This window comes from Pieris brassicae, chromosome 1 (genome assembly GCF_905147105.1).
Source record: "Pieris brassicae chromosome 1, ilPieBrab1.1, whole genome shotgun sequence".
Lineage (NCBI taxonomy): Eukaryota > Metazoa > Arthropoda > Insecta > Lepidoptera > Pieridae > Pieris > Pieris brassicae.
In genome coordinates this window covers 12,664,678-12,690,903 of record NC_059665.1, presented here as the reverse complement: position 1 = coordinate 12,690,903, position 26,226 = coordinate 12,664,678, and the positions used below count along the sequence as shown (strand labels likewise).

The 26,226-nt window shown below is 33.2% G+C and overlaps 2 protein-coding genes across 3 annotated transcripts in view; one reads left to right on the top strand and one right to left on the bottom strand.

The window, feature by feature from the left end:
* Nucleotides 1-23,299, bottom strand: part of LOC123720839 — a 38,446-nt gene extending 15,147 nt beyond the window's left edge. Inside the window, exons 1-3 of one of the 2 annotated variants that reach the window (XM_045677639.1) lie at nucleotides 23,115-23,299; nucleotides 15,704-15,730; nucleotides 6,293-6,344 (exon numbers count right to left, since the gene is read on the bottom strand). The gene's annotated coding sequence lies outside the window, so the exon portion shown is untranslated. The remainder of the gene's footprint in view (nucleotides 1-6,292; nucleotides 6,345-15,703; nucleotides 15,731-23,114) is intronic. The other variant, XM_045677630.1, reaches the window with a different exon arrangement.
* Nucleotides 23,300-23,732: 433 nt separating this feature from the next.
* LOC123711587 (40S ribosomal protein S16) lies at nucleotides 23,733-25,643 on the top strand. Its single transcript, XM_045664234.1, has 5 exons — nucleotides 23,733-23,792; nucleotides 23,886-23,930; nucleotides 24,308-24,439; nucleotides 24,926-25,040; nucleotides 25,405-25,643. The coding sequence occupies exons 1-5, from the start codon at nucleotides 23,775-23,777 to the stop codon at nucleotides 25,548-25,550; spliced, it is 456 nt and encodes a 151-aa protein (XP_045520190.1). The 5' UTR covers nucleotides 23,733-23,774; the 3' UTR covers nucleotides 25,551-25,643.
* The last annotated feature ends 583 nt before the right edge of the window (nucleotides 25,644-26,226 follow it).

Below are 26,226 nucleotides of genomic sequence, written 5' to 3'. Positions count from 1 at the left end.
TTCATATATCTTGTATTTGTGGTGTCTGTTATGTTTCATTATTGATAAATAAATACGTAACAATATCGAAGCTTCCTAGTTGGTGGTAGTGGTTAGGAGTTGGCTGGTGAAGTTGATGAACGCCTACCTGTTGGCCTGACCAAATTAAAACAATTATAGATCTTATCCATTAGGGTCCTCAGCTTGTCAGGGCTAATGCCCTGGATGACAGAGCGGTGTGGAGGCAGCAAGTCAACGTTAAGGGCTTTATAAGAAGACCTTAAATGAAGACGTAGAAGAAAATCTCTCTCGCACCGACTCCAAGTCTTCCTCAACCGCTGTCTTCGCCGTATTCTGGGTTATCTACTGGACCCAGAGAAGAACTTTAGGACCGCTGCCAAGAATCTATGATTAATCAGCAAATCAAGCGACGCAAGTGGAAATGGATAGGCCATACGCTCGGGAGGGATTCCTATTAAATTCCCAATCAGACGCTTGATTGGAACCCGCGGAAAGCGGAAGCATGGCCGTCCCCGGCAAAGCCGGCGTCATCAGTTGCAGATGAGGCAAAGAGAGCCGAGGACTTGGAGCGAGGTGAAATACGAGGCTTAAGACCGAACTCGTTGGAGACCCACTGTGGACGCTCTCTGCCCCATCTAGGGATTGTAGGTCAATGCATTGTGAGGCCACCTTTCGTAAATGTTATATAAACATGATTAGACTGAGGCACGTGTACCTAAATGTATTGACACCGTTTCAATAAAAATATCAGTGCTTAAATAACTCGAAGACTAGGTATTTTTAAATTCAATTTTATTTCTGTTAATCTAAGCGCATAAATTCAATCTTAGCTAATACAATGGTTGGAGTCACATATTTCAGGTAATAATAAATTCAGGGTAATACTTATACCAAAATCTATTAAGTTTTTCATCGTCATTTCAAGCATCTATTAAAAAAGTATCATGTTTGCGGATGTCCTAAGTCATAGTGAATGCACTCAATGTGCAGCTGGCATAACGGTCGCGTGTCATCTGCTCATCGCCATACGCCACGCTCGGTTGTTTCGCGCGTGCCATTGCGATCGCCATATTTGACACGATGTTCGAATTTCAAAGAAACCCATAGATCATAGACACCGAACAATTTGAGAAAGTGTAATAACTTAAACTGTAGTGGTCATGCCGGTTACAGTCCGTCTCATTAAATATACCTAACTCTAAAAATAATGTTGTATTATTTACAAAAAACTTATGTACTTTTAAAATTATCATTAAATCTGTGAATAGATAATATGTAAATTATTTACTTTTAAAGAACAATGTAAAGATAGAATTGTACCATAGACTAAAACTTCGAATTGTTTTAATAACACGTCACAAACGACAGATTAAGCATAAATTAATTAGACCTTAAATGGGTATTACCTATATATTATATATATATATAATGTATATGTTATACGATCAAAGTAAACTAATGCTTTACAATATATATTTTTTAAGAATGAGAGAATAGTGTAGTTGCCTCACCTCATGTTATGAGATACCGCCGCACATGGACACTCACACTTCCAGGATTCGCAAGTGCGTTGCCGGCCTTTAAGGAATTGGTACGGTCTTACCTTGAAGAACTCTAAGTTACAGTTAAGTAACATTATAATACTGCATATTTTAATCTTTAAAGAAATATGCCATAAACATTGTAAAACCGTTATGGTTATAAAAATCGATAGTGTCATCCGTGTAGTGATTCGATCTCTATGGTTACAGCCAGGTGTTAAAATTCCCTTATTCGCGAGGGTCACCGCTTTGGCCCCTTGGCGCTACGATACAGCGTGTTCATTTTGAAAGAAGCTTTTGTTAATATTTAAAATGAATATAGTTTCAGTGTAAATTATTCTTGTAATTTAAAAATCAGGTTGTAAAGCACACTAAAAATATTATTAATAATTTTATAACTTGATAAAGCTACTTGAAATTATAACACTTGCACAACTAGAATAATATTTGTTTTAAATTAAAAATTCCAATGGAATTATGACAGCGTAATTGTCATAAAAATTAGAACAACTGATAAAAGTTATTTACGGAATTAATAATTACTGTTTCTGGATAATAGTTTAAAGTTTTCATGCGCTTTTATAAATGATATAGATCGAGTGAGCTACAACAATTTTACAACTCAAAAGAGAGAGAGAAAAGTTAGGGTTTAAATAAAATAATTATTACTAGCAAGACAAGTCTTTAACAAAACACAGTGGCGCTACAACCATATAGCTCTGACCCTCAGATCTCTGTATCAGTTTCGTAATTCATTTTATTAGTGATTTAATTTAAAATCCGTTTAAGCGCATTACAGGATTAATAATTAGTGAGGAAATCTGGGTTGTGTAAGCTTTTAAGTATTTTATCTCATTACGTGGCTTCCTCATGCTTTTAACTAGGCACCTAAGTGCGTCATATACTTGATAATCTATCCACCATTATTTTTATAGTAGGCAAACGGACTGGAGGCTCACCTGATGTTAAGTGATACCGCTGCCCATGGACACTCACATTGACAGAAGGTTCACGTTGCCAGCCTTTTGAGAATTAGTAGGCTCTTTTCTTGGAGTTAACTGGTTTGGAAATTACTTCAGTGGGCAGCTGGTTCCACATAGAAAAACTTCCTTAAGAACCTCTCAGTTGTGGAACGACGGACGTTGAGGTGATATAGATGGTATTTATTAGTACAAAAATTGAGTTTAATAAAAGCTATAAATTTTAAACATGATAATGCCTGTCCAAAGTTATTTTATTTATAAAAAGTTTATTTTATTATTTACTTTAATGTTCAATTGTTTTAATAATAAGCAATAATTCAAAACATGATATCATCACGCATATTTATTCTGTGGTCACAATTGTAATTTGCGCAAGAGTACCAACACTTCGTATTATCATAAATTAATCATCGTTTATTAATACAACTTTTATAGTTACGTACATGTGTTAATACACAATACATATGTATCCAACTAATATACTACGCGATTAAGTTTTCATCAGGTAGATAAATTTACTTATATTTAGCTAAAGAGAAATCTCAATGTGTATTCTAAATTAAAATAGTTTATTACTTGGATTGCAACTGGTTTTATTTTTTAATATCTTTTACGACCTAAAGTGAACAGCCTGTAAAGACAACCCCTAACACCCGGCAACGCTTACCGGTTCCCAAACATCTGTCGGAACTCGAAAAGGTTCCATAATGTTGCACTTGGGACACAATTAAGTGACAGACATAACAACCTATCCTATATGTAATTGATGTAACGAAATTTTTTAAATATTAAATACAGTTTTACAGGATTATTAATTTAATTATTTAACAATTTATTCATAATGAAGTAAATAAATATAGGATGGAAATATATAATGATCTATACGAAAGCATCATGTACAAACCAAGACCATTTATTAATTAAGTGGTTATGGTGTGTGAGTTTGCGTTTTAAAATGTATCCTTTAAATATCAAAAATGTATTGGACTCTGAATCTCCAAGATGTAGCACACGGAACTCTAACCTAACAGTTCGCCCATGATAACTGCATGTAAATAGCGAACCATGGATCTACAGTGAAAAATTTATTGATTTAAAAATTTTATTGATGTTACGTGTAAATAGTTTTTTTTTTAAATGAAAAAAAAAAATCATTTGCGCGAGTTCAAATGTCGATAATTAATCACGTGATTAGAAACTAATCTCACGCAATCGGATATGTCAATATGATAAATACTTCCGAATGTGTTATATTGTACACGCAAAATTTGCATTCGCTACCTACTTGCCTACTTTTACTGCAAGCATCTTGTTTAAAAGTTTATATTCATTTCATTTATTACTTTTTAATTACAAGTACCGATTCCATTTGAAGAGTACTTCTGGTAATGTATAAGGTGATAAATGTATTATTAACAGCAAATTTACAGATTCATTTTCAAATTTACTACTGTACAGATCTAAAAAGAGTGGTGAAGAGTTTATTGCGAGATCTTCTCTTTCGTTCTACGCCTTTGATTTGAGAACTGGCAGTAAATGTTAAATAAGAAGCATTTAATGTAATTTTTTTTGACGTTCCTAAGTGTACATTGTGTTACCTATATGAATAAATGATTTTTGACTTTGACATCTTTCCTATATATTTAGTAATATAAGGCCGGTGTGTGTAAGTGTAAGGCCGGGACAGGCCGTCTTTTAAAATAGATCACCTTTTGCAATAGTATTAACTAGATCCTGTATAAAAAGTAACTTATTGGAATGGGATGCTACTTGTGTACAAGATAGCCCCGTCTTACCTCCCTCGCACAAAAGCTTGCGCGGACGCAGCTCTGGCGGAAAATAATAAACGGCTCAAATATAAAGAGTCTTTCCTGATTTTGCTTTGATTTTGTTCCCTTGGAGTAGACTCTTGGGACGGCCCAACCCATTCGGGGTTCAAGTTTACGGCCGCTAATTTAAGATTTAAGTTGACGTCTGGTAGTACCTCAGAGTTGGTGCTTTTCTCGCTCAACGAATAAGTATCGCATTACAGCGAGGAAATGCTGCCAGTGTCAAAGGTACACTGCCACAGGGACCAAAACTTTTTAAAATAGTTTTAATTTTCTATTTATCCATTTTTAATTATTATTATTATAACTTATTAGTACACTTTCTTTATTCACAATATATTTCTTCGTCCTCTAGTGCATTATATAAAACAATGTACTGGTTTTAATATCTTTACTTAAACAGTCCGTTTAATAAAAAAGTTTAAAGTTTTAGAAAGAGTCAAAATTCATAATTATTATAATAAATGTACCGAATGCTACAAGACTGTCCCAGTTAGTAAGGCACACTTTCGCATTTAATTTCATACATCGTTAGATATGTCCCTCCGCCTTCATAGGGCACGCGTGCGAACCATATGGCTGATAAGGAAGCGTGACTAAAAAAATTAAACGGCTCCATCCACGTGTCGATAGTTAATTTTTAGAAGTAGAAGCGTGAGATGACAATTAACAAAATTATACTAAACAAAATTTAGATATTCAATCAATCATTTTTTCTTGATTTAAGATAAGCTTTGCCCTGCTGAATCACCCGGGAATACGGTTCTAACACGATGTATATAGTCTTTAATAAATGGACTATCCAGAACAAGAATTCTCATAAAGGTTTTGGTGCAAGCTTTTTGAAATCGGTTTATTCGTTAATATTCGTTCGTAAGTTTCAGCCTGTTTGCATCCACTGCTGGCCTCCCCCTAAATTTCCAGTATGGGCTTGTTTCCAACGCCTTCCTTCACCTTCATCGGGTCTACTGTCCACCTAGAAAGAGGCCGTTAACGGCCTCTTTCTAGCCTTTTCGGCCACCCATTTTTCGCACATTGCCAATTTGGTTTTTTTTTATTTACTACGAATGTATTTTTCAGTTAAATATTAGTATAGTTAAATATAAAACCTAGCCATTTGTGAAGCGTATGGGGGTAATATACTGTAATTTAAAAATGTACTTGGAAATGATAAGAGGATAGCAGGAGGTTTACTGTCAATTTTGTAAATAGCTTAATTGAATGTTATTTTTAGTTATAATTTGGCCAAGCATGGGCTGTATTGAATAAATCAATTGAATTGAATAAATTTGTTTACAATTGTGAACTGAAAAGTAAAATCAGAAGATCAATCCGTCAATTAACGGAAGTTAAGGGATCTCTTTGTTCTATTAAGTGCTTAATTCCTTTAGTAATGGTCACTTGAGGCTGTGGTGAATCACCTGTGTGGCCTTGACAAATTGTTTGACATTTAGATTGTCGTTGGCAGCTGCGAATTGCTGCGCAAGTAGTTTCAGTGCAGATGTTTCGTTTCACGTAAATGGCGCGGTGGCCGTTTTTCTTTTTTGCAATTAGAATTTTCTAGGATGTACACCTTTTATATTCGTTATATTAAATACTACCACGGTCTTTGCCGCAATTGTTAATGATCACATAAATGCGCATGATTCTTCAGCTGTGTGTAGCTGTTGTCAAAATTGTGATATATCGTATTCATTAAATACAAATGATGACAACGGCGAATTTATTTAGATTATGATTAAATTAAAAAAAAACATTCAGTGGCGCTACAACCTCAGAAGGCCTCATATTTCTGTATCTGTTTCATGACCATTTGTCAATCTAATAGGCAAGTAGGTGATCACCCTCCTGTGCCTGACACACGCCGTCGACTTTTACGGAAGCCAATCGGTTTCTTCACGATTCTTTCCTTCACCGTTCCAGCGTCCCGGGATCGTACCTTCGACTTCAGGAATGAGAGTCGCACGCTGAAACCCGCCAATAATGGATTTCTGTAGAACAAAATTATAAACCTTTTCCTTTTTTTTTGAATTTCTCATTAATGCTCCACTCCTATTTGTTTCTCCCTCGATTGAAGGACTATCCATAATTATTTATTCAATAGTTCCTGAAATTACCGTTTAACCAAATATACAAACAGCTTTCATATATTCTAGATTATTAGCTATTGGAAGAATAAATAACGAAATAATGTTGTTGATTAACATGATTTTTTGACAGTATTTCTCAAACAAATAAACCAGGTGAAACCCATTTGCAATATATGAATCATCAATTGACGGTAATTGAAACTAACGAAGTGCTGATTCCAATAATTAAGACGGCAACGAAACCCAATTTCGAAGTCATTGAATTAAATTGTTTGATTTTTGTAAATATACTACGGTTTTTTTGCACGTATTATGGTAAGTGAAGTGTTGTGCTAGTCGCTTCAGCGTAGGTTCGATCCCCGGTTGTGCACTTAACTTTATGTCTATGTGCGCATTTAACATTCGCTCGAACGGTGAAGGATAACATCGCGAGATAACTTTTGCCTTAGACACAAAAAAGGCTGTAGCGCCACTGATTTTTTTTATGGTAAATGAACCTCACACTTGCAAAAGGCTGGCCTTTTATAACCCTAAGTCTTACGGTTTCGGAAATATCATTACGGGCATTCACACAGTAGTGCGCAGCAGAAAGTTCCCTTGGAACAGATGTGAAACAACATCACAACATAATTCTCAACAGTTATAATCCCATGCTTATTCATTCGACGGTCATCCTGTTACCCATAAATCCGTAACGTTCTTTGTCTCCATCTCCAAATGCGGAGACACAATCAGCGAGCTGGTATGCGCACGTGCAAATACATAAACTGACTGTAATGGACAGTGCTTTACGACTGCTCATTACCAGTCTAGAGTTTTTCAATTACATAAAAGGTTTAATAAAACTTAATAAGCTTTTTGCGCTGGGTTGTTTCATCATGCAATGAAGGTATTCCACACTCTGTGAAAATATCTTTAATACATTTCTGTTTTTCATTTAATAGGAGTTAAACGGGCAGGAGGCTTCAAGTGTTGGTACGCTCTTTTATTGAAGGATTCTAAGTCGTATTGGTTCGGAAATACTGCACTAGACAGCTGGTTCCAGATGGCGGTGGTGCACGGCAAAAACTGACTTAGAAAACGATCAGTTGTGGAACGACGGAGGTGATACGGATGGTATCTACTTTGTATTCTGCAATTTGCTTATTGTAATACGAAGTGAAAGACGACAACAACCGAAAAAAATGCTTCTGTGAAGAAATCTTGTATTAAATTTTTTTAAATACACCTCCACCCAATGTACCTCGACATTAATGTTTAATTCCATCCGTAAGTTTGTATGTCAAATTGGTTGTACAACAATGTAATTTTCCTCAGTGAAATTAATTGAACCATTAATCCGTTGCAATCAAAAACAACTCCTAAGTAGTTTTTGTTAAGTGTATTTATTTATTTATTAACACTTCGTTACACTGCAAAATTAAAAAAAAATCGAACATAATTAAATCAAACGGAGGGCAACTGGCGGCCTTATCGCTTTCGAGCGATCTCCAGGCAACCACTGTGAGTAAAGAAAAAAAAATATTAAATTACATAAGATAGTTGTTAGAAGATGGTTGGTTTCGAGACTCGCATAGCTCGGTACATCACGGGGAATGCAATTATATTATCATAACATATCAACTATGTTATATCTATGCCCCATATCCGTTGTCCATATCAGGACATTGATTATATTAAATACATAATAACTGTTACTACTAGGATGTATTGCACAATATTATCGTATATCATAAAGAGTATTTTTTTTATGTAATAGGAGACAACCGGTCACGCTTTGCCGGCCTTTTAAGAATATGTCCGCTATTTTCTCAAAGGACCCTAAGTCAAATTATAATTATCTAATACATAATAATGTAGATATTAAGAATCTTACTTGTAAATGGAATTAGAAAATAATATTTTTGTTTCCATACTATTTTCATATTTCATCCTTGTTCTCAAGTTTTGGTTCTTTTGGATTCTCTATCGAATTCCGGTCTAATCTTATCTTAGTAAGTGATAGACAAGATACCCTATCACGTAACCAGAGTCGGGAGCAGTGACAACAAAAAATAATCGTCCGTTTAATTATTACAATATTTCAAAATCATAAGTCTATTAATGTCCGCTGTCATTGATAATGTTGTCTTTGACATAAAAATATGTAAAAAGTTTAATCTGTGGAAAATGTTCGTTATACGTAGTCTATACGCAATAATTATTTCTCATAATTCCCATGGTCTATATTACATGAACTACTCAAGCCGAAGAAATATAGATATTGAAAATCGGTTTCTTAGGCATCTATAATTTTTCTTTAACAGAAAAGTACAAGCGATAAGAATTACGGGACATAAGAAAAATATAAATGAATGGGGAAGAAAAGGACGCAATAATAGCACACACTAGGAACAAGAGGATTCTTGAAAGACATTCGAGTTCGTCTTTCTGAATGACGTATAAAGAGAAAAGTTTAGTACTTTGTATGTTATTGCGGCCAAGTTGTATCACATAGGCCGCCAGTACTTATCATATTAGTTATGGACTTGTAAGTATCTCAATAATTACGGAATAAATTTATAAGCACGTCATTAATTGTAAATTTACGTTACTAAAATAGGATTTGCGTAATGAAAAATGTGTAAAACTAAAATAGATAAGAGTTAGAGATGTTTATTAAAAAATACAATTCATACCTATAAAATGTTCTATAGTCCAACTAGTCAACTACAACTCGTGTCAATTACGATTATTATTATTATTATGTATATAAACACACTAGCAGCTTAATAAGCTTATGCGTGCGTATTTGGAGATTTGGAAAAAATATCCAACCTATTTTTAAAAGAGTTCAAAGAGGTGCACTAATTACATTTTCCGGAAGCCTATTCCACTCGGCCACTACTCGGTTTGAAAGAAAGTTCTTTAGGAAATTTGTGTTATATTGAGTGGTTCGAGTTTCAAAGAAGTACCCCTCATATGTGTATTTTCACTTAAAATAGCTTCTCAATTCCAGAAACATTATAGTGGCCGGTGAGGATTTTATAGGTTTTAGATTGTTTTTGATTTAATAACTGAGTAACCAAAATGATTGGCTGACACATACTGACTTGACATATTCCACCTATGTTTATAGTAAACGCTATCTCTCATAATCCGTGCAGTGTTGGCCTAGTGGCTTCAACATACGACTCTCATCCCCGAGTTCGTAGGTTCGATCCCCAGCACCTATGGACTTTCTTTTTATGTGCGCATTTAAAATTCGCTCGAACGGTCAATGAAAACATCGTGAGGACACCGGCTTGCCTTAGACCCAAACAGTCGGCGTGTGTCAGTCACAGGAGGCTGATTACCCTTGCTTGCCTATTAGATTGACAAATTATTATGAAACAGATACAAAATCTGAGGCCAGACCTTAAAGGTTGTAGCGGTACTGGTGTATTAATTACTTTATCATAATGGTATATACATATATTAATCTGATAGAGTCCTTTGATTAAAGTACTGTTTCTTTACAATTATTTCTATCAAGGATATAAGGCTGATAATGTATAAAAGAGTATATATTTTGAAATATCTGTACATAAAAAGGTTGTTTAATCTAATCTTGAATCTTTATCGATCTTGTCATCTTAAAGAATCACAAAAGTTGAAAAACAAAAGAAATATAATAAAATATTTTTGATTAACGCATTATGATAATTTATTTATATGCAAATCATGAAGATGCAAGACTAGGTAATAAAGACGTAATAAATTAATATTCAATACAAGCATTACTTAGAAAATTGTATGTTTCATGGCCCTGATATATGTCCTGAATAAAAATAATTTGTTCTATATATTAAGCTTATAAATGCAATACTATAAATTATACTTATTTATTTAGAAAATATTTTTGTCAGGTCTAACCTCACCGATATTCAGATTGATTTGTAAACTAACTAGGTCTGGCCGATAGCCGTATCAGGGTAGCAACTCAATTATCCTTCGGTTTTTATAGTTTTTGAATCGATGTTATTTTGTCGTGCCTATAATTAGTACTTGTCACATTAAGTCTTGAATTTTATTGTTCTTTATATTCCAATGTATCAGCGTGCCGAGCGTTGGCAAGAATTTGTTAATAAAACAAAAACTCACGTCCCGCTTAGGTAATTAATTATGGTAATTTAGAGACTTCTTATTTAGTGAAATATTGTTTTCTGTTGCCCAAGTGACGCGAGACTATTTGACATGAATAGTTATAATGAATGGCTTATAATATATAATTACTTTTCTAACGTACTATCCTTGTATAATTGCAATACTATAATACAACTTTAAATTTAATACCTTGCCTAAAATCAGAAATATTCATACTTAGGCATACTTCTTGAGCATTAAACAAGGGAGTGGGGGATAGTTTGTGCATCGTACACAGCGCGCGACACAAACGTCAACTGATTTACCAATCACGTGATCGACACATCACTCTCTCGCCCCTCCCAGTGATACCTTTAACATTTGTTGACATTTGTTCAACATGTTTGCCGGTATATATACGCCAGTTTATTTATGAACTCATCCATGTTCAATCCGTACATGTTTACAAACAATTAACATTACTCATATTCATTACTTACATTACTTATTGGTCATATGTTTGCAATTTATAAGTGAACGGCAAGTGCCTTGTAAAGGTTACAACTCAGCTTTCAACTATGAAAGGGAAACTCAGATGAAATGGTTTCTAATGTCACTGTGTGAGCGGTTTACTATTTTTTTTTAATTAAAAATAAATAAGTGGCGCTGCACTCTTTTTAGGTCTGGCCTCATTTTTTAATCTGTTTCATGATCATTTGTCAATCTAATAGGAAAGTAGGTGATCAGCCGTTTGTGCCTAACTCACGCCCTTGACTGTTTGGGTCTAAAGCAAGCCGATCTCCTCACGATGTTTTCCTTCACCTTCAAAGTTAAATGCGCACATAGAAAGAAAGTCCTTTGGTGCACAGCCGGGGACCGAATCTACAACCTCAGGGTTGAGCCTCGCACGCTAAAACCACTAGGCTAGCACTGCTCAAATTTTAAAATACATTTGTATACAATTAAGAGTGTCTAACTTTTGTTTAACTTAAAAACAAATACCGAAAGAAAAGATTGTGACGTACATATATTACAATCTCTTACTTCTTGATTGACAAAGGGTAAGATTAAGCATTTAGTTATTAGCACTAAGTATGACTATGTCCAAATCCAAAACGTTTTTATGTCTTGGAATCCTTTTTATTTGGTTTCAATGTATCGAAACATTTTAGGCATTGACAATCATATAATTTAGATTTTTTTTATCTTTTTCTAGTATTTTTTTGTATACAATATTCAATACATTTCTTTCAATTCGTTTTAATTATTGTTATGTATAAGCAATTTTATTCATATATTTCGTCTAAGAAATGTATAAATTAAGATTTTCATTCCGCTCGCATCGCCAATCGAATGGAAATAAAGCCTTCTTGGAAATCGTTTACGTAGATCTTAAAGTTAAATTTAGAAACGGTTTACCGACCATTGTGGCCTGTCAAACGCCGGTTGTCATCTGACAAGGCATTTAGAATTCTAATGAAACAATATGAATGTCACTCACGTAATTGTGGCGGGAGTTGATGCAGGCTTCGTGGCTTCTGCATTACGTAGTGACCACTGACTAAAGACTACTACATAACTTTTTTATCTATGCCTCTATAGTGTTTCAAAACAATTTTATCTATAAGCTTTCGATGTAGCTCCTTCAAGATTATTAAACAATTTCAATCATAAAAATACGAATAATACATTTATATTTTTTTGTTTTAATTTACGTAGTTATAATGACGATCTTTTGAAATCTAGTTATACTTGATATAATAATTATGAAATTGTCATACTTAATGTGTTGTATGATGATTACAATATATTCTGGTATTTCATAAACTACGTACCTTTCTTAAATTTTAATCCAATAGAATGTTAAACAGCTATATTTCAAGTGTTTCAAGGCGTAAAATTAATTTACTATAGCCAATTAAATATACAACTCAGTCACGCGATGGATCAATTCTTTTAAAACACAATCTAATCGTTTGAACATTGTTTATGCAAACAAATGTATTTATATACTAGTTTTTATTAATAAAATTTGATTTAGGATCAAGAAAAGAATCACTGTACCAATTATTAATACCGCTTTTCTCTTTTATAAAACATAAACATGCGATCAATTTGTTACGTAATTAACAAGGAATTTGTTTATATTCACAGATAAATTTCTCATTAACCGTTAAAGAAACTTCAATGTCAACTGTCACTTTTTCTTTAATACATCAAAACGTCATTATTTATTAACGATGTTTTGATCACTTGAGGTGTTGAAGGTAAGTATCAATTGATTCGTGGGATAGTTCCGTTATTGTAATTGTGTTCGTCATGTGTGAAGTTTTTATTATAAGGCTGAAGATTTTTTAATAATCTGCGCGACTAAAACTTTCGAAACTTCGAGCAATGGACATACGAATTTGTGATAAAGTTCCGTAAAACAAAGACATTTTTAAAAACCGGTGCTTCTCCGAGATTGAATAGATTATATTATGGTTTATATACAAGTCTGCGACATTGTTACATAACAAGACATACAACAGATTTTATAAAGATATACATTTTTTGATAAAATAGTTTATACAGATTTCTGTGGTCTTTAGTACCACAGTAGTTTACTTTTTGCATTGTTTTGAGCAAACAAATAATAATCGCCTGACATAAAATATAAAATCAGTGGCGCTTTTTGGTCTGGGCTTCAGATTTCTGTATCTATTTCATGATCATTTGTGAATCTAATAGTCAGCTTCTGTGTCTGATACACGCCGTCGACTTTTTGGGTAAGGCAAGCCGGTTTCCTCACTATGTTTTCATTCACCATTTGAGCGAATGTTAAATGCGCACATAGAAACAAAGTCCATTTGTGCACAGCCAGGGATGGAACCTACGACCTCAGGGGTGGGAGTCACATGCTGAATTCACTAGGCAATCACTGCTCGTCTGATAAACCGTTTTAACCCGCGCCCTTGTACCGCTTAGTCTCGATGCTCGAGTCACTTTAGGACCTTGGTAAACTTGCAAATACTCTTATTGAATAACTATTATATGTATTGTTGACTGCCATTGGGAACTAAATTATTTTATACAATAGAACATTTAAATTAGTTTAGAACGTGAATGAGCTATTGTGAGTTTCGTATGACATCCGGTACAGGTTACAGTAATGAGATTAAAAATGATACCGTAAGGAGTTACTGTCGGGTAACTGGATATTAAATGGCTTATTCAAGCAACAGAAAGGAGAATGTAAGTGCGTGCTCCTATTTCATCATGCCTACTGCTGATGGAGGATACATTTTTGATTTTATTTTATTTAAATTTTTTAACTATTAATTGAGATGTCATGTGGAACATGGTGTTATACAAAAAACATGGCAATTAAAAACAGTGGCGGAGAGTTTATTGCTAGTAAAGATCTTCTCTTCCGCTCTACGCCCTTGATTTGTGAACTGGCAGTAAATGTAAAATTAGAATCGTTTAGCATTTAATATGCATTCCTTTTTAACGAATGACCTAAATGGATAAATGATTTGATTTGACAGTAAAATATATGCATCAAAATATAATTTATTAAGTAATAGAATAATTAAAAAAACTAAAGCCACGGGCGTAGAATGGAACGAAAGTAAATACGTGTTGTCATGTTTTATTACTAGAGTGAGATTCATGAAAGATGAAGATGAAACAAAACTTACTATTACTGTGACATACGTTTGTCTAAATCCACATTTTGACGTACGGAAGTCAGACTTAGCTCTAAGAATCATTTCTTAATCTCTTTAAGTAAGCTAGAGGAACTGACGAAGACGCCCCTGACAAGATATTTAACAGTAAAATGAAAATTTATTTTATTTTCCTTTCCTACTTTCCTAGACTGGTTGAAGATTGAAAAGGACGAAATCTTTTGAATAGTGTACAGGAACAGAGTGTATCTCTTTATTAGAGACTGTAAATGTGTGTATAAAAGTGATATTGTATCAAATATTTTGTGTATTAAGTAAACTTTATGATACGTTCTATATATGTTTATTTGGTATTAACGAAACATTATAAGGGACCAAATATTTTTGAATCTGAAGAAATTATTCGACTTCTGGACTGGTTACAAAGAAAATCCTTTTATGATAATTAATTTACAAATACGAACGAATTGACGGCAAATAGTATTCTACAAATCTTTAACGGTAGACATTTTTATAATTATTATTTTAACAGAGTTTAACTTGATTATCAATGGATCATCGTAACTTGGTAAAGCTAGATTTCAAATGCTACTGTCGTTATAGATTACTTGTTTTTACAAGTAGCATTAGGAAATTCATTCAATATTGGTGAATGACTCATATCTTTAACACTACGCAGAAATTGGGACAAGTTACTATCAAGACGAAAGTGACTCATCGATGACGAGTTTCATTCATAAAATCCGGTCCCCGTTCGAATCTCAGCGAAAGGACATTGTTCCGCGAAGATTTATCTTGCATTCACAAGTGATTCATGGCTAAATATTAGTATTTCTGGGAAGCCATAAAGGAATTTTTAAGTTATTTAATAACGATTGTTGATGATTCGAGCGTTAAAGAATCATAATGTAGGTTGTTCTATCTTCGCATGGATTGAATATACTTTGGAAAATGCCTCTGTTATTCAGGGATAGTATTTTCATTCTTATCAGTTATCAGAAAAATTACAAGTCTTTAACAAAAAAATTGTATGTATAAAAAAATATATGACAATAAAACTTATTCAACATAAGTACAGTGTAAGTGTACAACATAAGTGTAAAATATACACCATCCTTTATAACTTTTCTGTCAGAAATTCACTTAAGCACAAAGCAAGAATTTGATATGAACAAATCTATCAGTCCGGACCTGCCGGGCATAAAATTGCTAGAGAACTGATATTATTAGAGAATCTCGGTTGACGTGGTTGTTATATTGCAGTTGATGGAAGACGGGTGTCGATAATGGGACAAAGGTCAAAGTGTAATAGATTTAGTCCAGTAGTTTTTTTTTAAATTTAGTTCGTCACAAACAATAGTGTAACATAAGTGAAGATTCCGTAAGCAGTTAAGAAGGCATTTCTAAAAGTCTTTTAGCTATATTAGAAATGTAGTTTCTATGACTTGTATGGTTTCTAAGTATGTATTATGACGGCTGACTCACCTGATCACTTTCCCGATCGAAATGCACCTGTAATTAGAGAAAATTCATAAATTCCCGTTTGATAAGAGAAATCAGTCTCTGACATGTTTTACTTTATGTAGACACTAAGACTGTGTTGGCTAAGTGGCTTCGGCGTGTGATTCTTATCCCCGAGTTCAATCTTCGGTTGTGCACCAATGGAATTTGTGTCTATGTGCGTATTTAACATTCGCTCGAACCGTGAAAGAAAACATCGTTAAGAAACCGACTGGCCTTAGACCCCAAAAAGTCGATGGCGTGCGTCAGGTCCAGGAACCTGATCACCTAGTTGCCTATTAAATCTAATATCGTCATTTCTAAATTCACACATCATCACGAAACAGACATAAATCTGAGGCCCAGACCTAAAGCAAAAACACAGAAGCCTAAAGAAAACTAAATCAGAATTGAAACTTAAATTAATGTGCTTTATTAATAAAAACTAACATGAAATTGCAATCTCTTTACCAAAAATACTGTTTTGTCTCCTTCTGCCTAATTGCGTTTATGCTTTGATGAAAATAGAAATTACTTTAAAAACTATGCAATGGGACTGTTAAATTTTTTTTTTATTATTAAGAGTACAGGTAAGTTTGTTGAGAAATCAGATTTTTGGAAATGTGGCTATACGTAGGTCAATATCGAATTTAAAATATAAAGTTTAGCAAAAAAATATGAAAGCTGACAGACATTAAAAATCCATCTAAAATGAAGATGAAATGTTCGTGAGTTAATCTTAATGCGGTAAGTGATTTGAGATCTCATTTAAATTCAAATAAGTGGGTTGAGTCACAAGGTGTTGACATATGCATGTATGCATTTAAAAATGTATGTATGTAATTTTGCCTACATTATAAAAGTCACATTTTTACTAAATATAAAAAAATCTAATCTTTGATTCCATACGACTTTAATTTGAATTTAGAATATCGATTCATGACTTATTTTCACTGTTAAGGAAACATAATCTTCTCTTTTTATTCTAATCTGTGTTTCCATACGAGGTTGATTTGAATTTCGAACATCGATTTACAACTTAATTTCACTGTTTTCACATAGTCATGTATATTAAGGTGATTTCTTATTAATTATTAGTAATAGAAGTCTTCTCTTCTTTAGGTATACTTAAATAAAATCATATAATCTCTCAATAAGACTTCTAGCGGCCTCACACGACTGGATATTTATTAAAAAAAAATTCAGGTAACTAAGGCATAGAGAAGCAAATACTGTAATAATTTTTAACAATTGATTCAGTTTTCAAGCTTATACCCTACAAATGTACAAAAATCGTTTCTACCCGAAGTCCTACCGGTAGACAATTGTTTTTATGTTAAACCCTTAATTTTTACCATCAAGCGCCTTTTTGTAACGGGGACATTAGTACTGTAAACATCTTTGGTACAACAAGGTGTACCGAGTCCACGAGTATTAAATAGCGTAAAACAAATTATGTACCGGATGAGCTGATATTGAGCAAGTGACCACCGGGCTAGATAGTTTAGAATTACTTGTAATACGACCTAAGACTTTCCTGCGAGTCGGCATTCGCGAGATGTATTGTTTTGAATCCTAAAGCTTGCATACAATCAATGTGACATATTTCTATGCTAAGCACCCCATTGGTTTATTTATTATTTTGTAAGGTTTTAGGAAATAATTCGGTTTAAAACCTTTGTGAATCACTATTAAGCGTTGTATTTGTTGTGCTTACTTACGTGCTTGAAACAAATATCAGAGAAACGTGCAAAAATGTGTCTGCGTCGTGCTCTGTGGCGCTTTTTTAACATACCTCGAATTGTTGACTATAAATTGTAGAATATGTAAAAAAATATATTTATTTTTACCTATATGTTTTTTACTTGAGTAAATTAATGTTTACATTATTTTTAACAGTAAGACCGTCCATTTACATCCTATGTCTTCATTTATTTAATTTTATTCACCTGTTTTCTGTTATTCTGATGTAAACAAAGTATTATAATGTAACCTTATTTAAGGTTACCAACTGCGTCGCCCTGAGCCGTTTAAATTAAATTAAACCATTATAAAACCGGTTAGTATTACGTTACGACGAGTACTTATTTAAATGTATTTAGATAGTGTTGAGAAGATAGTTTCGGAGTTACGATCATATCAATGTGAAAGGGCGCAATAAGATGCTGCATGTTGATCTGAGACTATTTTGTGTAATTTCTTAGAAACCAGCCGATGAAGAAAATGTAACAAATGTTTTAATGGCTGTTAATCGATGATAGATCGATTGACCCTGAATATAAGTTACTACTTATGTTTTTGCTAGTATATATAGCATAAAATATACACCATAAACACACCACATACACATCCTTACGTACATACGTTCACATTCAAACCATCACACAAAACAGCCGAACTATTTATAACTTAGTGAATCGTAATAATATTTTTCATCGATTTTTGTAAATATTCGAACTTTTTTATATATTATATTATGTATTCCATCATTGGCTATATCTTAAGTTTAATTGTTTTTTGTTATATATAATTTATGTTTGCTATAGGATTACGAAATAATTAAATATAAATTGCTATTGAATGCCGTATTTTTTAGCAATAAGTGATTCGCGGTTAGCTTACGCTGTTTTTTGTATTGAAAATATTACTTGCTGGATTTAAGCTGTACTAAAAGAAGATACATAGAGGGAGTAGTGGTGGACTAGTGGCTTCAGCGTACGACTCATCCCTTAAGTTCGAACCCCGGCTGTGCACCAATGGACTTTATTACATTTAATTATTTACTCGAACGGAGGAAAAAATTGTGAGGACACCGGTTTGCCTTAGACCCAAAAAGTCCACGTTCTGCTGATCACCTACTTGCCTATAGGACGAATAATCATGAAAGAGATACAGAAATCTGAGGTCTAGACCTAAAACTGTTGTAGCGCAACTTATTTTAAGAGAAGATACTTGGGGTGACATCCAGAAACCAGAATTAAAGGACGATACAAAATCCTATTACGTTGTACGGAACATTTAGTACTAAGTGTCGTTTCTGACAATCTAAAGCAGTGATGAGCAAAGTACGGCCCGCGGGCCATCGCCGGCTCGCGAAAGTATTTAATCCGGCCCGAAGGTCCATCAGCATAGACTGGATGTGGCCCGTTATAATTCCGTTTTGACAGTCGAGAACAAAAAGTAGATTCTATTTTTATTGTTTTTATGATATTATAATTAAAAGCTTTAACAACAATGCATTATTTTTTTATAATTGTGGCCTTTAGAATTTTTTAAACATTGTGGCCCGCCATTAAAAAAAGTTTGCCCATCACTGATCTAAAGTAAGCGTCATCTTAGAGCCCACATTCTTGTAGGCTTATGATTACTGAAGTCGTTTCTCCTTCGACTGGCATTGACCTTTTATGGAACATTACATAATCCGCCTAAGAACTGGATGTTTGGGACTCGGAAGTAAGGCTAGCCAACTCATGATAATAAATGTTTTAACACTTCTTTCGCCCTATCTTTTAACTTTTATATACACATAATTCTACTGTACGTGTGTATATCACTTAAACGGGACAGAGTCGAATGATTTTTATTGTATGCATTTGAGTGGCGCCCCGAATTTTTTAGATTCATCAGCCCGGCAGATGGCACTGCAGTCGGTATCTTCATACTTCATTTAATATCCTAATCGCTTGAAATATCATGCAGGACAACGACTGTCGGATCCGCTAGTAAATATATAAATTGTCAGTACTTTTCATAGTCTTTTTTTCTTTATTTGTCTCCGTCTCTGTAGTATATTGTAATTTATAACTATAAGAATAAATTACAGTCAAACCTGAGGAATTGACAACTACGTAAGCGAGAAAACTCTATTAATGAGAGTATTTACCAAGTCCTGCATTCACATATAAACGCTCACACACACACCCCTCCGTAAAAAGTAATTTAACTGTACAAATGCAAAAGTAATAATACAATATACTGTAATGTACATATATTCAATTCGCGTTTATATCAGTTATAAATGCTTTATTTAAGCAACAACTCAGGTAAGCCATAGACAATATATAGAGGTGGAGTATTCAAATAATTATTATGTTAAAAACACATACAAAAAACTGATTCCTCTCGGCACGAAGGCCCATTAATTAACGCGCATTGTTTAACACTTTTTTGCAAGTTATTCCCCATTTGTTTTTGTAAGTCTCCTTTTGTATTTACAATCGTATAATATATTGTTATTGATGAATAAAAATGCTAGTCATCCTACTAAAGGTATGAAAGGGATGAAAAGAATAGATGAGATAAAGATAATAAGATAATGAAGCAGATTTAAGAAAATAAACAAACTTAAGTGGAAATAGGCAGAGCACATGGAAAGAAAAGAAAAGTGGAGCAACAAGGTGCTAAACTTGTGCTCAACGCACAATAAACGGAAAAGAGGAAGACAATTTCGAAGACCGGATTAAGGAAACAGCTGGTACATGGCAGAGGGGCACAGTCCATACAGAAATGGCGGGATTTGCCTGGCAAAAATCGGCACACAGAATATTAATGCGATGATTGAAATATGTATATAAATGTAAATTATGTAAAATTAAATCTTTCCCACAATTAACATAAATTATATACAACAAAAACAATTATACTAAAGATATATCTAAAGATGGAATACATAATATATACAAAAAGTTAAAACATTTAAGAAAGGAAAATTTCAATAAAAATCATGAAATACGTAACACCTAACTCGGCCGTGTGTCATTGTGTGAAAGTTAGGTGTAGTGTAGTGTGTGAATGTACGTGAAGGTGTGTATGTGGGGTATGCTCATGATGCAGGTGATTTAGCGCTATGGATATTCTTAATACATCCTTTTCAGTATATTCCGCAATAACCTATATAATATATTCGATTATACAACACACAATACAGTATTTACAATATTCTTAACCTATATAAACAGGAAATTAGGATAAAATTAAAAGTGGCAGTGTACCTTTAATGCTGGCAGTAATTATATTTTTATTATTTTAAAAACTATGCCTAAGAGGCAGAGCAGTGTTGGCCTAGTGTCGTGCGACTCTCATCCCTGAGGTCGTAGGTTCGTTCCCCAGCTATGCACCAATGGATTTTATTTCTATGTACGCATTAAACATTAGCTCGAACGGTGAAGGAAGACATCGTGAGGAAACCGGCTTGCCTTAGACCCAAAAAGTCGACGGCGTGCGTCAGCCACAGCAGGCTGATCACCTACTTGCCTATTCGATTAACAAAATATGATCATGAAACATATACAGAAATCTGAGGCCCAGACCTAAAAAGGTTGTAGCGCCATTGATTTGTTTTATGCATAAGAGGCGTCAAGTATTCCCCGTCCCCGATGCCTATTTCTTGCAGGAAGCCGTATGTTAACGTCGGTCAAAGAACGGTATCGCGGTTAAAAGTGTACCAAGTCGGTATATGGATTTGACCCACTATCTGACCCAGTTTGATGGTCAAATTATCGGTACTGATAAGTCTTTGTTTAGGCTGCATTTTTTACTCACGAAAAACTGTTGGAAATTGATGTTTTTGGTACATTTATTTGGCGTCTTAAATTTCTGTATTTATCCCTTGCCTTAAGGAAGTAAGCGATTAACCTTTTAAGCCTGACACCAGAGACCATATACAATAATTGCTATTTACTTAGGTTATCTATATTGCAGATAGGGGTATGTGTAATGTAAGTGACCGATCCAGAATTGTGTGTTATTTCAAAAATATTCTATCTAGAATTGGACTGTTCTGAAAGTTGGAATATATATGACCCAACTAATAAAATATACACTTACATACACAATGACATTTATCGTGTCTGTAAGCCAAACTAGATCATCATATTCAAACGACTCGTATTCCAATAAACGGGTCGCAGGTTCGTTGTTGAGGTTAACGACGCGATTTTCAAATAAAAGGTTTACAATTACGCAGTTAATAACAAGTGAAACAGTAAATCTGATATAAAAAATGTTAAACACTCCATACCTTAAGCAGTATACGATATTTTAATATATTTTTTAGTTTATTCCATAGTTTTCTCTGAACTATACGTTTAATTTATTTACAGAAAATCTCGATATAGGGTTTATAAGAAATTCGCTAATTTGAAGATTTTTTTTTAATGGTAACCCCACTAAATGGTACAGATAGACTAGATACTTAAAAGTCGTTCTCTAATTTGGTCTACTAATCTATGAATTAATTAATTGGTATTAAATCTACATTTTAATTATATCTAAAATGGATACAATTCGATCTCGTAATTAGTTAAAAACTAATTGGCTATCCGTAAAGCGTAAGCCTTGATATTTCCAAACCTTTTCATTGATGAAAACTTCATAAAAATCCTCGCAGTCGTTTTCTGTCAAACAGAAAGACGCGGCAAAATTTGTTTTAATTATAAGACTCGGATGAATGTAAGAAATTTTAATTTCAATTAATTTAGACTAAATGAGTATTCGGATTTTGCTTTAAACAAATAAAGAAATGTTAATTATTCTCTGTGCCACATTTTTACAATAGGTAGATATATCAAAATAACCTTAAAATATATTATTACAAAGATCTGAAATATCCTACGATATAATAAAAACAAAAATTTTAAAAAGAATAAACAAAACGTTGAAATAAGTATGAGTTAATAAAAAATATTAAAAATAAAATAAACAAATCGTAACGATTAACTTTAGTGCATATAGGTAAACCGTTTGAACTAAATTCTACTAAATCTAGTAACACCGCGAGTACATTTTTATTTCCTAAATAAAAAAAAATAATGCCCACTCGAAGCCGGGAAAAGCTGCTCACGTATAAAACATTATAAAACAGCCACAGATATCCAATTCCTTCTCATCACTATGACTTGAAAATGACTTCATGGAATGCTCATTACTATCATGATTTAAGTTTGTTTTTTCCTATATTGTGGTCATTCGAACGTAGGTAATAAGTAAATACCACAATATATACTTGTAATTGTTAATTTAACTGGGTCTTGCTTGAACCACATTCCTACATGAATCACTTTTTTGTGACGCATTCGTTTAACGTAACAATACATTTAAATAACAAACTTGAAGAGAAAAGTGTGGCAATAGTGCATTTTGATATTTAAAAATAATTTCGGAAGATTTATAGAATAAATTAACTTATTCGTATAAATTTGATAGGTATTATAAATAATAATTTCTTATGGAATGCTATCCGAAATTGAAAAACAATTACACGGCTTACATTCGTTTTTTACCCCATTATATTTCTGCCTTTATATATAAAGTACACACCAATTAACAAAATTTCTAAATAATCTAACAACAAATATTTTAATTGTATCGATAGGAAAACATATTAAAATTTACTTACTTGTATGGAAAAATATAAAATCCAAAGAAATCCCGTGTCAAAAGTTCATGTTTATACACATATACGTAATTTATTTTTAAAGTTATTTGTTCTCACTGTTTTGTTTCACTTTAAGAGTACCGGCGTTATCCGTATAGAATACGAGTCCGCTAGCCGTACACATACCGCACGACTTCACAGCAACGATTACGTTTATTGAATACAAAACAAGTACGTATCAGAGTTCACAACCAACATACTGAACATAAAGCACCATTCACTAGCGACATCTAGTGATAATTTATAGATTTTTACAACTACGACATGAAAGATTACATTTCTCTCCTAAGAGATGCCGCTTTAACGATATAAATATAATTCTTTTAGAAATTTAGAGAAAATAAATAAGAACACATTAAAGGTATATGTAAGGTTTACATTACTTAAATATCTGTTTTGGCACCAATGTACGAGCACAGATTAGACTTTTTATTAGATTTTATTAAGAATTTCCTAATAATCTAGTAGTTAAATCTGTATCTAAACCGTGACTCACTTTGATTTTGCAAATTTTACTTGTAAATTTGAAATTATTTATTTAGTTTTATAGTCTGTGCAATTCCTGTGGAAGAAAATCCAATTTATGTTTATCTGTGAAAGATTCAGTCTTTCTCTGTCAAAATGGCTGCCGCGCAGGAGGTGCGTATTATAACTTTAGCGATAAAATATCGAATAAATTCAGTAAATTTTAGTATATTTACGCAATATAAACTTATTTAATTGTGATTTCAGGTGAGACGTGAACCAATTCAAGCAGTACAAGTTTTCGGCCGCAAGGTGAGTATTTGCCAAGTCCACGTGTTTTTCAGTATTTCTTTAATTACATATTATTTCTTGCATCTATATTAGTACTTAAACTCTCATAGTGGCTATGAATTCCAATTAAAGTAATTACTATGTGTCCAAACTTGTTTATGAATCCTTTCACGCCGACTGTTGCATTATAACCAAATTGATGCTAACGTCTTATAGAAAGGAAGAAAATAGTTTCTATCCTACCCAGCCATCCTAAATGAATATCATTGTTATGGTCTAGATGGAAACGACATTTAATATAACTGAAACGTTATTTCGCATACTAAACGACGTCGATTTCCAGCTGACCTGAAAACCACATTTACTTTTTGTTGATATAAATTTTCAATCTCTTTCAGAAAACTGCCACAGCAGTTGCTTACTGCAAGCGTGGCCATGGAGTTCTCCGTGTCAATGGTCGTCCCTTAGACTTGGTAGAACCTCGTCTTCTTCAATACAAACTTCAGGAACCTATTCTGTTGTTAGGCAAGGTAAATAATAAACAGTTTTTTTTTATTTGTTGGTAAAATAATGTGCTTCCAATCTACATTTAATTATGGAATTATTATGTAGAAGTTATTGCTGTTAATTTTTAATTTTGTACAAACACAATAGAGACAACATATATCAAATTTGTTATGAACACAAGACTTTAAATCATGATTGATGCCTAACTTCTACAGTTGATTCTGGTTTTTAGAGAAAAGTTGTAAAGAAATAAATTGTTGCAGAAATATCTTCGTATTTCTTGTTCATAGTGAAACTTATTGCAATTGTTCCATGTACTTATAAGTTTAGAACATATAAGAATGGTTATTGGAAATGTTTCTGTAAGAAATCATTACTCCATGATGATTATAACTTATTCCGAACCTGATCGTCAGATGTGAAGTGAGAAACTTTACTGAAATATTTATTAATTTCATCACATTTAATATAAGACAAATGAATATTTCAACAATAAAGTTTGATTTCAGGAAAAGTTCTCAGGAGTTGACATCAGAGTTACAGTAAAGGGTGGAGGTCATGTAGCTCAAGTTTATGCTATTAGACAAGCCATTTCCAAAGCTCTTATTGCTTTCTACCAGAAATGTAAGTGTTTTTAGAAAATATATACCTAAATTAGGGAAACTTGTCGGTACATTTGAATTATCTCTTTTTATCTAATACACAAGTTAGGTTAATTTGTTTAAATTGAATATATTTGCATATTGCATTCTTATAATTATCCCTTCTTTCCAAAGCTGCTTTGCTCTATGTGATGCAGTCATTTCAGAGAAGGGAGAAAAACAGTGACATTACCAAGCAGTCTGTGTCAACTATACCTTACTAGTTTGAAATGATCACAACATCTTTTTTTAATATTATTTAGAAGGCTTTTATTATTCCTATTTGGATTTTATTAAAACAATCTATAACTGAAGTTGTATAACAATATGGTTAATTTACATTGCAGTCGTAGATGAAGCCTCAAAGAAGGAAATCAAAGACATCCTCGTCCAATACGACAGGAGTTTGTTGGTGGCTGACCCCAGACGCTGCGAGCCCAAGAAATTCGGAGGACCAGGTGCTCGTGCCAGATACCAGAAGTCTTACCGTTAATACAACTCGCCGGTTCTCGAAGTGGTATTGCTTTGTTTATTATATGCAAAGCAATACCATTGCGAGCTTTTTAAAAATATAAAATAAGGGACATTTTGTTGTTTTATTTAATGGTTTTTAATAGCAGGAGATATGATTTATTCACATAGTGAATTGTGTGTTAGCTAGTTAGTTTTATGACAAATTATGCTTGTAAAAATAATAGATGCCCTTAATTAAGATTTTTATTATGAGTGCCCGCAACAATTATTACGCTATTCAGGAGTGCGCGAAAAGACTAGGTGGCGATAATATTTTCGTATTAATCTCGTGTAAATTTTTAGTTCGTGGATAGGTGATGTAAGAAAAAATTGCATCCTTTTTATAAATTAATTCCGATTAACTATAACCTCTGAAGGAGACGAAGAAGTCGCATGGGTCCACCAAGCATCCGCGAATAATTTTATTGTAAACTCTACACTTGAATGTTAGCAAGGAATTCCGTATGAATATTGTATATAAATACAATATTATAAGCTATATTGTTCTAAAACATCGTCGTTCGTCGTTTTTACGAGGTCATAATTTCCTAGAGAAAATGAACTGATAAGAGTTTATAACGATCTTCCAATACAGTTGAAATTTTACTTAATATTTGTAACGAAAATATATTAGTTGTAAGACCAAATAAAACTAA

Coding starts and splice junctions, on each gene's coding strand:
- LOC123711587 (XM_045664234.1), top strand. Junction 24,440..24,925: donor CTATTCTGTTGTTAGGCAAG/GTAAATAATAAA, acceptor GTTTGATTTCAG/GAAAAGTTCTCAGGAGTTGA. Junction 25,041..25,404: donor TATTGCTTTCTACCAGAAAT/GTAAGTGTTTTT, acceptor TTTACATTGCAG/TCGTAGATGAAGCCTCAAAG.